Source organism: Brienomyrus brachyistius, chromosome 4 (assembly GCF_023856365.1).
Source record: "Brienomyrus brachyistius isolate T26 chromosome 4, BBRACH_0.4, whole genome shotgun sequence".
In the NCBI taxonomy this organism is placed as follows: Eukaryota; Metazoa; Chordata; class Actinopteri; order Osteoglossiformes; family Mormyridae; genus Brienomyrus; species Brienomyrus brachyistius.
In genome coordinates, this window is record NC_064536.1 from 25,378,362 (window position 1) to 25,396,527 (window position 18,166).

At 44.1% G+C, this 18,166-nt stretch overlaps 1 protein-coding gene across 4 annotated transcripts in view; it reads left to right on the plus strand.

The window, feature by feature from the left end:
- The window catches only part of LOC125739882 (NACHT, LRR and PYD domains-containing protein 3-like), a 29,375-nt gene extending 15,208 nt beyond the window's left edge, over positions 1–14,167 (plus strand). For 2 of the 4 annotated variants that reach the window (XM_049010416.1, XM_049010417.1), the window contains one exon: positions 10,558–11,382. In XM_049010416.1, coding sequence (XP_048866373.1) covers positions 10,558–11,090 — 533 coding nt within the window. In that variant the 3' untranslated portion in view covers positions 11,091–11,382. Of the gene's footprint in view, positions 1–10,557; positions 11,383–12,791 lie in introns of those variants that run through there. The other 2 variants (XR_007397361.1, XR_007397362.1) reach the window with 2 other exon arrangements.
- Positions 14,168–18,166: the final 3,999 nt, after the last annotated feature.

Consider the following 18,166-nt stretch of genomic DNA (forward strand, 5'->3'; position numbering starts at 1 on the left):
GAACTACGTTCGCCGTGCGTTTATCTGAAAATAATTGCACACCTCAGAACATTCGTCAGCCAATCAGATTCAAGCATTCAGCGGTCCCGTAGTATAATGTGTTATTTTTGATTGCGTTTTAAGGAATAATAAAAAAACGTATAGCAGGATGAATGTAAACTAGAGCATATGCGTCCAGCCCTTCTATAACGGGTGTCAGGCCGAGGCCACTTGCTGTTAGGAGTCTGAATCCACACATTCGTCCTGACTTTCCATATTTTAAAAGAAGAAAGCACTTAAACTCATTATATTTAACCAACATGTTGTTGCAATCCCCAGTCTAGGGTTGTGGATCGACAGAAAGGTAAGGGAAAGAGAGAGGGGAAGACGAGACAACCAGCTTTTGCTCAATGCTTAAATTGCTTAACACTAGAACTGCCAAATCTACGCAAATTTGCGTAAATTCCCTGGGCCTAACACCTACTAGCATCCCTGCTGAGAGTTTCTTGGGCCATTGTCCTCCTGCTTTTGTTGTGCAAACACACCCATTACCTGTGAGGCCTGGCGCATTTGCATTTTTTTACTCAGAGCAGCTAAAATCCAAGGCAGGCTAAACCTCTGTGTGTGACATGGAAACCTTCACAAAAGTCTGCCATATCTATACCAAATATCCCACATGCTGACTGACCTGCAAATATGAAAGACACACATTCACAAAATATATGGAAGCACAAGTCTGTTTTATTTATAAAAAAAATTGAGTGTTTCAAACTTTGCAGTGTTTGCAGACCCAGTGACCATCATCCCTGCATTTGGCGCAAGTGAATTTGTAACACTTTGCACTGGTAAACCTGCTGCGGTTTCTGTTGCAGTTCTCCTGTACCTGACACTGAGTTGTCCATACAAGTCCTGGCACAGCAGCAGCCTTCCTCTGTCCCCATAGCCTTTTGTGGCATAAATTGGCAATGGAGTTCCTTGGCTAGATGACTCAAAAATAATCTTCTTTTGCCTTCCCACCCTGTACATGCCTTGTACAGAACGTAGGAATTTGCCACCACCAGGTCCAGCATGTTGTAAAATACAGCTACTGGCCACCTGCATGTTGCTGCTCTTACGGAATACATGCGCGCCATTTGGTCCAACACATTTACACCACACTATAACAGCAGAGAGAGAGAGAGTCATGAGTGTATTTGCTTTTTTTCTACCTTCTTTCTATATAGGCCTGTATAGTACATATCAGAAAACATTGTAGCACTGATGTAAAATTATACACACATTCACATACCTTCATGTGGTTATAGTCTGTTATCGTGTTGGGTTTCCTCTTTCTGCCTTCACAGATCGCCACATCTTGGTCCAAGGAACTCAGAACACACACAATCTTGTTTTTTTAGGTGCATAAATTGTCAAGGAGACACTGCCACTTCTAAGCACTGACGCGGAGAATTCCTCTTGCTGTGCAGTGTCCTTTGAAATTGGAGGAAGTTCATACCAAACTTTATTCCCTGTGCTCAGTAGTGTTGTTTTGCGCTGAAGCAGTCTGTGTGACAGTGCCAGTGAGGTGAAGAAATTGTCCGTTGTGACATTTCTCCCGTCATCCAGAAATGGCTCCATCAGACTCATGACCATGTTCTCTGCCAGCCTCTCCCTTTTCTGGTGACTGGGGTCCTTTCCCAAGTTAGGGGACACGTTGCAGACGTATTTGGTCTCCAAATCCGTGGCCATCCAGAACTTGATCCCAAATTTGTCCGGCTTGGATGCGATATACCAAGTGACATGGAATGGATCCACATCTACTCCACGTTGTCTTTCCACCGGTGTCCCTCAGGGCTCGGTTCTTGGCCCTCTCCTATTCTCCCTCTACACTAAATCTCTTGGCGAAGTTATATCCTCACATGGCTTCTCCTACCACTGCTATGCCGATGACACTCAACTCATCCTCTCCTTCCCTCCCTCAGACACTCATGTCTCCACTAAGATCTCTACATGCTTGGCAGACATCTCATCTTGGATTACCACTCACCAGCTAAAACTCAAAACTAGTAAAACTGAGTTGCTTTACATCCCGGCTGACTCATCCCCCCTCCAGGACCTTGCGATCTCCTTTGACAACTCCCTGATCCGTCCTTCGGTTTCTGCTAGAAACCTTGGAGTTACCATAGATGATCGGTTGTCATTTTCCTCACATATCACCAGTCTTTCTCGCTCTTGTCGGTTTCTCCTCTTTAACATCAGGAGGATACGTCCATTTCTTTCCACCCAGGCTACCCAGATACTCGTCCAGTCCCTCGTCATCTCACGCCTTGACTACTGCAACTCGCTTCTAGCGGGTTTACCACTGAGCGCCATCCGTCCCCTCCAACTGATTCAGAATGCAGCTGCTCGTCTTGTTTTCATCCTTCCCAAGTTCTCCCACACCACTCCTTTGCTGCGCTCCCTCCACTGGCTTCCTGTAGCTGCACGCATCAGATTCAAAACACTGATGCTCGCATACAAAGCCAAAAATTCTCTGGCACCATCCTACCTAAAGGACCTCATCACACCCCGCTCTGCACCACGATCTCTCCGATCCTCCAGCACTGCTCGACTGGTCCCACCTCCCCTCAAGGCACAAGGAAGACACGCATCTCGGCTCTTCTCTGTCCTGGCACCTAATTGATGGAATGAACTCCCCCTAGATGTCCGAACAGCTGAATCCTTGAATGTCTTCAAGCGACGACTCAAAACTTTTCTTTTTCAGAAATACCTGACGTAGAACTTCTATATTCTTACTCGACTCTTTTTCTGGTGTGTGTTTTAAAAAAATAAAATAAAATAAAAATTCTGCACTACTCAATGGCGTTCTCAGAGATAGTATTCGTAGCTGGGGTCCTTATTGAGCTAGCATCGGAAATTCATTGCAGAGTCTCAAAGCACTTATGTAAGTCGCTCTGGCTAAGGGCGTCTGCCAAATCCTGTAAATGTAAATGTAAATATACTGCATGGACAATGAACCTTGGTCGAGAACAGCTGTACATCTATGTTCATGTGTTCTCCTGGAGTGAAACTTTCAGCACAGTTCTTGGTGAAGGCTGGCAGAGAACGTGGTCATGAGTCTGATGGAGTCATTTCTGGATGACGGGAGAAATGTCACAATGGACAATTTCTTCACCTCACTGTCACTGTCACACAGACTGCTTCACTTTACTGGGCATGGTGAATAACGTTTGCCGTGAACTTCCTCCATTGGCAAAGGACACTGCACAGGGAGAGGAATTCTCCACGTCAGTGTTTAGAATGGCGCGCATGTATTCAGTACGAGCAGCAACAAGCAAGTGGCCAGTAGCTGTGTTTTACAACATGCTGGACTTGGTGGCGGTGAATGCCTACGTTCTGTACAAAGCATCTACAGGGTGGAAAGGAAAAAGAAGATTGTTTCCGATTCTTCTAGCCAAGGAACTCCATTGCCAAATACAGGGATGATGGTCACTGGGTTTTCAAACGCTGCAAACACAGACTTTGAAAGATAGACAGACTGTGTGGGACAGTAACCACTGAGACAAAAGGCAGAAAGATGACGAAGAGATGAACCTGGAACTGAGGCACGGATACATCAATTTTTACATGAACAGCCAAACATGCAAAGCTGGAGAGATCACACTAAAACAAAATTCACTTTTGGTGTTATAATTCAGTGATGGCCAATGAAAATGAAATGACATTTTATTCTGTATGTGTATGAGCATGTCAAAAACCATGGACCATGACTTCACTCAGCTTATGACATTTATATACAAACATGCATTGGAGACTGAAGTGTTAGCATGTTTTCATTTTATTCATTTCATTCTATTAGCAACTTTTCATTCTATTTTCACTCAATTTGTTTTATAAATAACACAGACTTGTGTTTCCATATATTTTGTGAATGTGCGTCTTTCATATTTGCAGGTCAGTCAGCGTGTGGGATATTTGGTATAGATATGGCAGACTTTTGTGAAGGTTTCCATGTCACACACACAGGTTTAGCCTGCCTTGGATTTGAGCTACTCTGAGTAAAAAATGCAAATGCGCCAGGCCTCACAGGTAATGGGTGTGTTTGCACAACAAAAGCAGGAGGAGGATGGGGCTGAAGACCTGCGAAAATCACAGCAGGGGTGACAAACACCTTGGGACTCTCAGCAGAGAATAAAAACTCGGTAAATCTAGTGTTAAGCAATTTCCTCCTGTGATGTCCGACATTCCGTAAGCAGGCAGGAAGTGGGGAATCACGAATCGGGCAGACAATGATCCAAATACGGGGTTTTAATGGGGATAAAATGGACTAGACAGGACAGCACGGTACATACGTCAATGATAGATCTGGGTAAACTGACTTGGATGCAGACTTAAATACACAGGACTACACAGGCGAAGCAGGATACAGCTGGTAACAATCAGGGTTTCACACGAGGTAAATGAGAGGGCGTAGCACACAGGAGGGTCGGCCGAGCCGGGCATGACAGAACACCCCTCCCCCCCAAAAGGCGCGCACTCCGGGTGCACCTCAGGGGAGGCGAACTACACAGTCCCTGGGGAATACAAAATCAAAAACATCAATGAGGGACCGAGAACAGGATGGACACACAAAACAGGCACAAGGGCAAAAACCAGGACAACACCTGACACAGAACAGGAAACTCGGACAGGCAAACCAAGAAAGGAGACATTGGGGGAACACCAGCTGGAGGGAGACAGGGACTGGGAGTGAACAGAGGAAACACCGATGGACGTGGAGCAGATACAGGAGGGACAAAACAAGGAGGCAGAAAAGCAGAGGATGACGGACAACAGGGAGCACAGCGGGTGAGGGGTTGCAGCCGGGGGGCCACAGGCAACCGTGAAGCTGGAGCCGAGGAGGACCTCATAGGGAGTGAGGAGGTAGGCCGAGGGACAGGTGCAGAAGGCGAGGAGGAAGTCGGAGGGGGCACCGGGGGAGACGAGGAGGGAGATGGAGGGGACCACAGCGCAGGAGAAGCCGCTGTCCACTGACGAGCTGGAGTGGTGGGAACCTCAGGCGACCGAGGAGTCTACACAGGGGAACCCGCAGGTGAACAACAAGGCGTTGGAGGTGGGACTGAAGGCGGGCAACGAATCCTCGGAGGGCGACCCGCAGACGACCACCGAACAGGAGCCGGAGGATTCGTAGGCGCCCCCGAGCCCCAGGCAAGGCGAGCAAGTTCGAGCTAGGGGGCAGGGCAGGCGGTACCCGGCCCCTGCGCATGTGTCCTCTCCCCTTTTGGGACACCGAAAGGTGGGGACCTGGCCGGAATCCACCGTGCTGGGGCGATGGTGGAGGAGTCATTACCCTGGAGGGGTCCGTTGAAGCCATCAGGGAAATCCCCGAGGGGTCCCATTCGAGCTCCTCCTCTCCCTCCATCAATGAGGAATGAGGAGTGATGGTCAGGCAGTTCAGGACCTCCTCAGGGACAGGGACTGGAGTCCTGGAAGCTGATGGTGTTGGAGTTGGGTGAGGAATTGGGGGGACTGGAGTATGAGGTACAGGGGCCGGATCAGGGATGGGTGAAGCAGAGGTGGGCGGAGCCGGGACCTTGGGCGCGGGCGGATTAATAGATGATGCCGGTCATCACAGAATGACAGGTAGGAACTGTGGAATCTGGCAAAGGGTAAGAATTTAGGATATATTTTAAATAAGGTGGACATGATTACATTTAATAGGAGCTAGTAAAGCTGCATTTAACGTCATGCATCAAATACACATTAAAAAACTTAAAAGAATAATTCCTTAGTTATTTTAATAAAGACATTCTTCAGTAAATGTCAGGCATCCTACATGGTGTCCCTCACGGCCCCTGCTTTTATCATCTACAAGCTTGATTTGAGATGCTTGCTGGAGCAGCATCTTATAGTAAGTTGACAACGGTAACTGAGCTGCAGCCTACTTGATAGTTAATGAAACATAGTCCAAATTCAACAGTGTCAGCGGTCATCCACTATGCAGCGAGACTATAGTTATAGTTATAGTGACTATAACGACCCGTTTAACCGCCGGTCCTTATTATATATATATATTTAAAAAAAAAAAAAAAAACTTTGACAGAATAAAGTCTTAGTTATTTTAATAAACACGCTTTTTTCAGTAAATGTTTGTTCACGCTCATGTGTGACAGAAAAATTATAAATCAACCTCTCTGATAACACAGAGAGTCACTTAGAATAAAAGTCTGGACCTCTCAGTTTGGTAAGTAAAGAAAATCTCTTTTATTCCAGCAATCCAGCCCCATCACACTCTGGCACTTGGTACCAAGTCACCCGGAGCACACAGAGCAACCAGTTGATAAACCATAACTCCCAATTACCAATAAGAACTTCTAAGTCCTGATTGGTCACGAAGCACCAACAAACCGAGCTCAAACGTATAACAAACACAATTCTCCTGCTCTATTGATTCACCTTGGTAGCAAGGTCTCAATTTACCAAAATCTGTCTTGGCGTGTAGACTCTGCTTGAGATATGTATATAGATATTAATTATATGACATTGAATCACTGTTAATGTTTGGATGTCCCATTGATTAATGATTAACACATTGACGTCATTGTCATTGAATCACCTCATTTTTATGGTTAACATATGATTAGTATGATTAACATGATTACTTATACATTTTCAGTACCGCATAGCTTGCTATATATCGTCTGCCACAACTATTTTATAAAGCTATAACTCTTTGTGCACCAGTTGGGGCAGCTTCGAATCTCTTCCTGCAGGTGGTTTCTCCCCCCCTTTTGTTCCACCGTCTGATTCTCCAAGGCCCGAGCTTTCCTCAGGGTCTGCGGAACTTACTGCAGGCAGCTATCGCGAAGCGAGGTCACACAGTATTCAAAACAACCTCTTCTTGCCTAAGGCCTAAGACATAACAGACCCAATATGCCTCCCTCTCGGGCTACCAATGTCCAATTTTACTTCCACACATGCGCACATACAAATGTACCTTAGGTCAGGGCTTTAGAGTTTAACTTTAGGTCAGTGAAAGCAGGCATAATTATTTGTCAGGATCACAATGTATATTCACACCCCAAAACGCTCCAACTTAGGCGTTCATGCACCTTATTTTGATTGAGTTTGATTATCAAACTCTAAAGGCCAACCCTTGGGTGCATGCCCGGGGCTTTGCTGTGTGTGTCTTTGTGTTAAGTTAAGGCTATATTTTTATACTAATTTATAATAACACATTTTTGTTTGCCTATTTAACAAATACACCTAAAGTTTTTATACCTTTAAACATTAACAAAAACAGTTAATGTCTTTTCTCTAAAATTTAAAAGTCTATTTCTGTCTGGTTTTTCGCAATTAAGTTAGTGAACGACTAAGTTAGTGTGCTTTGGGGCTTGGATACTCATTGCAATCCTACTTTCACAGACCTAAAGTTAAACTCTATACATATACCCTTAAAATGATGTTGAATAATGACTTATGAACATTTCAAGTTAAGAACAGCCATTCAGAACATAACTCATTCATAAGTAAGGGAGGATCTGTACATACTTATCCCTGGAAAATATGCACATAGTTTAAAAGGTAACTGCAACATTAAATGGTTTTGTGGGTATGTGTATAGCCTGTGATTTTCCAGTGATTCTTCCAGTACAGTGGTAAATAATATAAATAAACATAAATAAAATAGGTAATAAATAGGTAATAATAAATTAAATATTTTGAGCTGATTTAAAATACAGCAGCCTATGTAAGTATTGGGTATAGAGTAGGAGAAAAGAGAACAGAATATGGTGACACTTGATTGAACATGAATGCAAACTTAATGGCGTCATAAATATGCAAATTAGCATGTGACATCATCTAGTGACATCTAGCGACTCTCGGTATGGTTCAGCTTAGTGTTGCCAACTTAGTGACTTTGTCGCTATATTTAGCGAGTTTTTAGATCCCTCTAGCGACTCGTTTTCAAAAAGCAACTAGTGACAAACCTAGCGACTTTATCTAGTGTTATTGGAAACTATTGGAGACTCCTAACCCATCCCAAAGCACTCACAGGAGACCAGTTGTCACCCCGCCCAGCTGCAGTCAGAGCAGGAGATGTTCACCCCTCCGTGTCCAGACTGTAAATGAATCGCGCATGTGCAAAGCCGTCGCTAGCTGATTCTACCCTGGTAAGTCAGGGTGGGATGTAAATGTAAAACTTTCTTTGTCTAAAATAAATGACTGCACTAAAATAAATCACCGATTTGACTCATGCAGTCTCAGTCACTTACCTTGTCCACTGTGTGTGCCTCTCTGTGACAAACAATATACATTCATCATGTCTCAGTCTAAAGTGTACTCTCAGAAATACAGAAAGGAGTGGGAATTAAACCCTGAATTCAAAGGCTGGTTGAAGCTGTGTATTGGAGATGCTACACGGGCAAACTGCCTGTATTGTAAGGCTGATTTCTATGCCAAACTTAGTGATATAAAAAATACACGACAACTCAAAACAGTTCCACCCAAACCACACTGCCATCAATGGTTAAAAACATTAACCATTTAGACATTTCTTTAGTTATATGTGTATGAGGCTGCTATCGCTGAACACTGTCCTATGCTGGCATGTGATCACACTGGAGAAGCATGTAGAGCTGCTTTCCCAGACTCCACTGCTGCTACCCACTTCAAAATGCACAGGGCAATGTGTACAGAAATTATTAATGGTGTTCTAGCACCATACTTTCTAAAAACTTTGGTCGCATCATTTCAGCCTCCTCCTCCATGGTTCCACAGATGTGTGTCTAAGTACCTGGTGTTGTAATAAGGTACTTTAGTGACACCAAGCAGACAATTGTGTCAACATTTCTGGGGATTGTTGAGTTGGAGGGAGGAGATGCTGAGTCTACAGCCAGTGCTGTTGTGACTTTCTGTCTTACAAAAGAGAAACTCCTGGGGATAGGGACTGACAATACCTCTGTTATGAAGGGGATTAACAATGCGGTCCGTAAAGTGCTGAAGGAGGAGTATGGCCTCAAAGATCTGCTTCTTATTCGCTATGTGTGCCACTCTGCAGCTTGCTGTAAGTCATGCTTCCAATAACACCCTCCCCCATAGTGTGAAGTATTTGGTACGAGAGACTTATAACTGGTTTTCAGTGTCTCCAAAGCACAGGGAGGTCTACAAGGCCATATATAACACCATCAACTGTGGGGAGAAACCCTTACAGATATCCAAGGTCTATACCACACATTGGCTCTCCATTGATCCCATAGTTACGTACATTTTGGACCAGTGGGAGGAGCTTATACTGCATTTCGAAGTCACTTCTATATGACTGAGGTTTTATACTCCTTGTACAGTGATCCACAAAACATCTTGTATCTGACTTTTTTTAAGTCTGTGCTGGGTGAGGTACAGTTGGCCATCAAGGCTTTTGAGGGAGAGCAGGTAGAACCTCTTAAGCTACTCGACAGCTTGGTTAGCCTGATCAAGTCTGCGGGCAGCTGGGTCCTGAATCCGCTGATAAATGTTGATGTACTCAAAGGGCCAATAGATGGATACATCAGTCCCAAACCGTACCTCGGTTACCTTTTTGAGTTAAAAGCAGCTGAGCTCCACCTTGCCCCTTTGGATGAAAACACTGTCAGAAAGCAGTGTGTAGCCTTCACCATCTCCCTCACCAATGAGCTGAGGGTGAGATTGCCAGACAACATTGAAGCATTGCAGCACATGTCAGTTTTCAATGTGGAGGAAACTCTAAAGTACAATAAGAACCCTGGAGAAATAGTAAAAGTATCCAAGCTCCTTGCCTACTCCCCTGCAAAGATAGACAAGATTGTCCGGCAATGGTGTGACATCCCTCTCAGTAAATGGAATGAGACACAAAACACACTGGACTTCTGGAGTGAGATTTGTAAGTTCAGGGAAGCGGCTGATATCAACCCGTTTCAGGAACCTGCCCTGGCTGCTGTGTCTGTGTTGTCCTTGACCCACTCAACTGCTGAAGCAGAGAGAGTATTCAGCCAGATCACTGTGGTAAAAAATAAACTTAGAAATTGGATATCATTGCAGAGCCTTAACTCTATCTTGTACATCCGATATGGACTGAAGCTGTCTGTCGAGGCTTGCTATGAGCACCAACTGCCTGAGAATGTTCTGCAAATTTTTGCCACATCAGCTGTTTATTCATTTAAGTCAGCATCTCAGTTGCTGAACGTAACATAGAGAACCTTAACTAAATGATGATGACCCAGTCTTTCTGTTAGCACTTAATTTAGCACACGTTTTCCCGCCTGCGTCGCGCGGGTGTCCGACATTTCCTGAGCTATTTCACATACTTGAATTCCTGATTCGTTTTTATATTTTATGTATCGTACAGAATAATAGAGCGCATGCTAAAGTGCTGTTGGGTCCTCAGCGAGTCTCTCAGCGCGGCGTGTCTCACAGCGCAGGGGGCAGCCGGAGCGCCGCAGACTCGGGCGGCTACATGAGTATATTGGGAATAAAATGTGTGTATTGGAGCGAGTTCTGTGTTAGTGAGTGTGTGAGGGGTGACAGTGATAATGATGGAGATGCTGGGCTTCGATTAATCGCTCTTCCTCTTGCCTACAGACTCCTGCCAGCTGACGCTGGACCCCAACACAGCAAACAGACTCCTGTCTCTGTCAGAGGGGAACAGGAAGGTGACACGGGGGGCAGAGCAGCCATATCCTGATCATCCAGAGCGATTTGACAGCTGTAACCAAGTTCTGTGCAGAGAGAGTCTGACTGGTCGCTGTTACTGGGAGGCTGAGTGGAGTGGAGGTGGAGCTGATATAGCAGTGACTTATAAAGGAATAGAGAGGAAAGGACAGAGTGCTAGCTCTTCACTTGGAGCCAATGACAAGTCATGGATGCTGACCTGCCTTTCTGACAGTTACTCTGTCCAGCACAATGATAAACAGACTGACATACCCATAAAGCCCTCAGGCTCCCGCAGAGTAGGAGTGTATCTGGACCAGGCGGCTGGTACTCTGTCCTTCTACAGAGTCTCCTCTGATGGACTGACCCTCCTGTACAGCTTCACCTCCTCATTCACTGAACCCCTCTATCCAGGGTTTTGGGTTCATTATGTCTCCTCCATGTCACTGTGCATGCTGGGATAGCTCACTGTGTGCTGCAGGAATCATTTTTACCTTATCAGAGTGTCAGATGACGCTGCTTCTCCCTGGCAAAAAGGTAAAATCTCTGCTTTTTAACCAGTATAACCCTTTTTACTCTGTCTTAAGTGTGACGTATGTTACAGAAAAATAGATGACTGGGTTTTGCAAGCTGAACAAACATGTAAAATGACAATTAAAATGTAATGTAATCCTGATGGGGGGACTTTTCTCCTCCCCTGTATATGTACATTAAATATTTATTTCTGTCTGTACAGTAAAATCCAGTTATACCAGACTTCAAGGTTGCTTTAAAGTCCCTTATATTCATAGTTGCTGTATGCCCATAACACAACTACAGGACACCATTTACTCATGCAACACCCCAGCAGAAAAGCTTGTGCTATAGATTATTATACTGTACATGTAGTACTGTACATCCAACTAAACTCAACAAAAATCATGTTATGTCACAAACACACATATCTTCCATTCTTACTAATGTGAATGAATGTATAGCAAATGACAAGAGGCATTCTAATACCCTACACTAAATGATGTTCTAAAGCAGTGTATTTCAACCTTTTTTGAGCCACGGCACATTTTTGACACTATAAAAATCCCATGACACACCACCAGCCAAAAGTGTTACAAAATAACACTCTGTAGCCCAGTAATGACAAAATAATCCCTCAATTTACTCACTCAGTGTGAAACCTGAGCCTGTTTGGATGAACACAAACCTGATAATTCTGGCAGGAATTGAAGACAGACAGACACAAAGCTCTTCCTACAGTAAACAGCTCTCAATCTCTCTCTGTTTTTAGTTTTTATATAAGCCAGGCTTGAAGAACTCAGACAGATATGTCATGGAAAATGGGAGTAGAGTGATCCCCCGCCTATCACGGAAGATGAGTTCCACACCAAAATCCACGATATAGAAAGACCATATAAATAAACATTTTTTTTTAATTGTTTAAGCCTTAAAATACCCCTCCCACACAATTTAAACACATGTAAATGTATTAAAACAACACATATGATATGTGGATGTCGGGCCAGGGACGGATTACGGACCGGGCCAGAGGGGCCACTGCCCAGGGGCCCTTGGGGTGCAGGGGGCCCATGGGGCCCCTAGCCCAAAACAATTTGCAATGCTTATCAACAATATATTTTCGTTTGTCTATTTTAGAGGGCCTACATTCTTTGATCCTCTGCCTACAAGGGCCCCTGACCCTATAGGGAGGGCGTTTGGCTGCCAAGGGCCCTTGAATTGTGGTGGTTGTGGTGGTGGTGTTGGTGGTGGTGGTGGTGGTGGTGGGGGGGGGGGGGGTCCTCGCAAACGTTTTGCCCAGGGGCCCACACAACCCATAATCTGTCCCTGTGTCGGGCTAACATAATAATAATGACAATAATAATAATAATAATGAATAATGTTTATAATAATAATAATATGTAAAGTATACGTATGTGATTCCATTTTAACGATGGCTTTATTCCGAGGAGTTCCCACCCTCTTACTTTCTGTTTGATTAAAGGAATGTGATGCGGTGGCTCTTATATTCTTTTCATTCTTCTTGATGTATCGTACCGTTGATTCATTTAAGCGATAATAGCAAGTGACGTCCACGTAACGCTTTCCTTCCTGAAGCATATCCAGGAGTTTTACCTTCTCCTGAATGGTCAAGTTCTTCCTCTGGTGCTTAGGCTCACTACTAGCAGAAGGCTTAGAAGATGCAGGACGACTGGGAGCCATCGTAGGGCTTAAAACAAAATGAAAACAATCGGACCACAAGCAAGGTACGCGATACGCAGAGAACTGTGACGCATTAGGGAAAAATCCGCGATATAGCGGGGATCACTGTATTGTTGAAATAGCTTTGTTTGTTTAGAATACATAACTATTACAGCACAGACACTCAACAATGGCATATTATTTGCAAATAATAAAAAAAATTCCAAAAAGTTTTTTAGACCAATTAAGTGAAATTGGATAATTTCTCACAGCATGCTAGTGTGCCACGGCACAGTGGTTGAAAATCACTGTTCTAAAGCATTATGTCGAACTGTACGCAAATTATTAGGAAGAAAAAATAATCTGTCATTTTCTTCTGGGTTGCATTTCTTTCAGAGGTTTTAAAGATATACGTGTAATGGGGTGGAGCTGGAGGGTGCGATCTTGTTGGGGCATGGTAATTTAATTAACCTGATTGGTTAATTGTTACGGCCAGCCTGCATATATAGGACCCGGTTGTGGTTGCGTGCGTGACTGCTCTGTAACCGGTGACGTGACTTCCTTGCGCCAGTATCTCCTTTTTTAAGTTGTGGGTATATCCAACGCTGCAGGTAGGGTACCAGTGGACGGCGTCGTTTGCTTGCTGTATGGGTCGTTGTAATGTGTTTTTTGGTATATTTCTTTACAGTTGCGAGGGCTCGGTATATCTAGCTGCTTGCGGTTGCTCCTGCTTTTAAGGTTTTCCTTTTAATACCGCGTGTAATCTGCCAGGTATGTCTCGTCTCCTTTTACTAACAATGTTTGGGTAGTAGGGGCATGCCTAATAATGTTTGTATTTGTAGTGGATCGCGACTTGGACTGTTCCTGGACCGACGTGAGCCAGACAATCGGCGGGAAAACTAAGCCACTACAATTGCTGCTGTTTTGCCCGGATGTTTTTATGTTTTGTTTCGTGTTTTAATTGGTTTTAAGTATTAATGTGTTGGATGTAAACTGTGGGGCGCCGGTGGTGGAGGTTTGGTGTTGGGAGGTGAGGATCTGTTTTGGGCTGCGTGCGTGGTCGCTTTGCCTTTTTAGCCCACCCTTTGGGTGGATGTACTTACGCCATGTGATGCGGTGACCCCTTGGAGTACTTTCTGACGGTTCGCCTCCCATTCCCCTCCCCATAACAGCTGCTGGGTTTGGGTTTTTTTTTTTTTTTTTTTTTTTTTTTTTTTGTACAATTGGAGTGTTTTAACATGATTTGATTTGCACTATTTGTGGTGTGATTAAGTAATTTGTTTGCTGTTTGGTTTTTTTCTTTGAGTGCGAACTAAACAGCACCCTAATAAAGGGAGTGTTCATGGTCTTCAAGTCTCTCAGGTGGTGATTACAAATCTGTCCTTTTTATATTGGAGTGGGTTGCCAACTCCTGTGTTAATTCTCTGGGTGAAATTCCCAGAGTGGCGTAGTCGGGTTGCCCATTTCCATATCCCTCGCTGCTTCCTCCCTTAGAAATGCCACATGCGCATCAAGTTTTCCAACGCAATTCATCAATGTCTGCTTCAACATCATAGGTGGAGTAGAGCCATCTGCAAACCGCAAGGAAGTCTTGTACTGGTTGTACATGTAGACTGGTTGGGGAAACTCTCCAAGACCCTGCTGAGAGTATAGAGCTGGTCCACTGTTCCACACTGCTCCTCCTGAATTCGAGGTTCGACAATCGGACGGACCCTCTCCAGAACCCCGAATAGACCTTACCAGGGAGGCTGAGGCGTGTGATTTCCCCTATAGTTGGAGCACACCCTCTGGTCCCCCTTAAAAAATGAACTGAATTCAATGGGATTGTGACCCGTGGAAGCTGAATAAATGCTCATTCATGATGAACATCAAGGTCTGACAAAATGCAGAGAACAGGCCTATATGACTGTATGGTGGCCTGGCATCTCATCTGTAAACAAACGCAAGGTCCAATACTGCCAGTTGTGTTATGAGATGAAACCTACTCAGTGAAAGGAACCTCTGCTCTCAACCCCTCTAACTGACCAGCCTTGGAAGAGACTCACTATTGACCTGTGTGATCATAACAAACATTGTGGTGTCAGACTATTTCTCCAGATTCCTTCAAATATTCCATTTGCCAACAACCATTGCCTCACAGGTAATCTTCAAGCTGAAGGCAGTGTTTGTGAGATGCGGTTGTCTGGATGAGGTCGTATCCGATAACGGGCCTCATTTTTCATGCCAGGAGTTTAAAGACTTTGCTAGAGAGTTTGACCTTTATACACATAATAGAAAACCCAAATGCGGACCTAACCTGGGAAGCAGAGATTTATTGTAGCTGGTGATAATCGTAGTTGGACAGTCCAGATCAATACCAGAAAAGACTAAATTAATTTCCAAATTCCTGGGTGTGATCAGAGTTGCTGAAAACAGGCAACAGTCATGCGATTAGTAAACAGGGCAAGACAAAAGAAAGAAGCAACAAAAGCAGAAAAAAAATCAGAATTGTACACAGGGAAACAAATGCTTGGACTCTCAGAAAACATGATTTCACAACATGCTTCCAGAACAGAAGCAATGGGAACAACCAGTAACACACGCCACAGCTGGGAAGAGGCGTGGCTGCACAGAATGAAATCACAGGCGATCCTGGGGTGTGGTGTGTGTGTGTAGAGTCTCCCTGAGTGAATAGGAATCGTTGGCTGTGATCCCTGGGGGGGGAGGGGGGGGTGGCCAAGGAGGGAGTGACAATGTATTATCCTGTGTTTCTTGGTAAGATTACGTAATGTTATGTTAAACTCTGTCCCGTGATCTGTTTGCCACTTTTTGTGGATCCTGCCTTCTGAGAGCATGTTTTCAAACGCTTTCTTTACCTCTATGCCGGTCTTGTTTTTAAGAATCTGCATCGACACATATTTTGATAGAATATCTATACATGTTAGCAGGTATTTACTGTTTGAAGTCCTCATCAAACGACAGCTGCAGGTATGCAGGCACAGACTAGTCAGTGGGAAGGTTGGGAATTTTCCTGGTGGGTCAGTCATGTCAGGACCAGTCATTGATCCTAAACAGCTGTGTAATATAGCATATATGATTGCGAATGGCAAAATATCGCAAGCTCCCCACCGACAGCACATTCCTGAACTGATTTTTGCTGCCATTCCATCCCTGCTGGTATGTGTGACTCATGTAAAGCTTTGTAAATGTTTGTCCACCTGCCAATGAGGCAAAAGGATCCTCCTCCCGTGGTAGAGGGTGTGCATGCAACCTGGCGGCGTGGTTCCTGGGAGTTTGTCATCCCCACTACACACGCAGTGACACCCTCTGGTAAGACAGGAACGACAGAAGCTGCCCAGTGGGAGAATTCTATAGGTCCAGTATCACCTACCTGCTGTGTCATGTCCAATTCTGCCTCCGCATTGTCATTCAGGGCTTAGGCTGCTGTTGTGTGGTTTGAAGAAGCAGGGTTGTGCTTGTAAGTCAGCACACAGTTTCTCTGTTGTTGCATGGAGGTTCCCAATGTCACGACTGGCTTGTAGATTGTGGCAAAGAAGAGGAAATAATGTGCAATTTGCAAAGGCAAATTGATTTAATAACAATGAAGAATATGAAGTCAGAATTCACGTTCATGTCCTTCTACCAAGCCACAGCACAAGCAGAGACATGAGTGTGTGGTAATCCGCGTCTGACATATTTTTCTTGGCTGAGGTGCCTAAGTGGGAGGGGGACGAACGCATAGGTTTTCCTTTCTATAACCTTTATAGAATCATGGAACTCCATGGAGGGCAAAGCCTCCCACCCAGTCGCTGCCCAGCACCTTAGAGCAGATCCCACCAAGACACATTCCTATGGCTGCAGTCGGCATCAAACATATCTAGTTATATCTGGGGATTTTATACTCTTGCCTTATTTAACATTGCAGATTAAAATAATACATCAAACACAGGACTATGCAAATATATATCCAACAACAGTAGTCTACAGGGGAGCGGGTGGTTCCAGAGGTACACAGCCCAGGGGATCACAACTCCCCTGATGTAATCTACATGTGTTTAAGGCCATATCTAGTAATAAAAACAGACTTACATCAACAAACATACCAGCACTGAATTTCAGGAAGAATGACAGCAGCTGAAATTATAAACAGAATATGCAGTAAGATCAGTATTCTTTAGGACGGTGGGAGAAATAAACCACAGCTCCTATTAGATTATATACCTAATTTAAATTAAATTTAAAGTGATTCTCTTGGTTTATCATACATGAGAAAATTCTGTGAGATTAACTCAAACAGGTTCCCAGAACACAGAGTGAATGCATCAACTTAGAATTTTCAAAATATTCATTTTAGTTGCGTTGAAACACTGTCCACTATTCAACTGAGTTCATCCAATGAATTATGCATAAATATAATACATTTACATCAGATCATCATTATGTATTTGATTAACACCAACAAGTGTTGGTTGTTAATCCAACAAATTGAATCCAATCCTTTTTTTCAGGGTATCATCTAGAAAGTAAATTTGTTATATAATTACCACCCCATTTCCAAAATAGTTGGGATGCTGTAAAAAAGTAAATAAAATTAGAATTCAATTGAATTTGATGCCAGCAACACATTTCAAAAAAGTTGGGACAGGGGCAACAAAATACTGGAAGAGTTGTGTAATGCTAAAACAAAATACCTGGTTGAATATTTTACAACTAATTAGGTTAATTGGCAACAGGTCAATAAGATGATTGGGTATAAAAAGACCCTTTCAAGTATAGGCTGACCAGATACAGTGATCCATGTCAGTGAGGACACTTCAAACTACTGTAGTTTAAAACTGAAAGGCACCTCTGCTTGGCTAAATAGCTCACGTCTTCTTGTGCTTTGATTGGTCTAATTGAGAAACTCATCCAGCTGTTACAGATGAACATTAGTGGCATATGCATGATTATAGGAGACTGACCAATCAGTGCGCAGCAAGAACTCTGCGCTTAACTGAGATCCAGGTTCTTTTAATTAACGTGGTATTTTAAAAATCATGTCCTAGTTCAATGTGTCTTCCCTAACATGGATTAACTGATCACCCTATTCAAGTAGTCTTTCAACAAGACGATGCCTGTCCATTCATGGTATGGGTGTAGGACTGCCTGCATCATGTTGTGGTCCTCCTGTGGCCAGCCATTTCCGCCTTCCCCCAGTTGAACATATGTAGGATCAGTTTGAATGTCAGCTCAGACTCAATGCCAATCTGCAGGATCTTAAGGGCCAGTTGCAACAGCTGTGGGCTGACATGCCAAAGGAGAGGATACAAGGGCTGTACGACTCCCTTCCACACTGTATCACTGCATGTATCCAGGCCTGGGAGGGGGG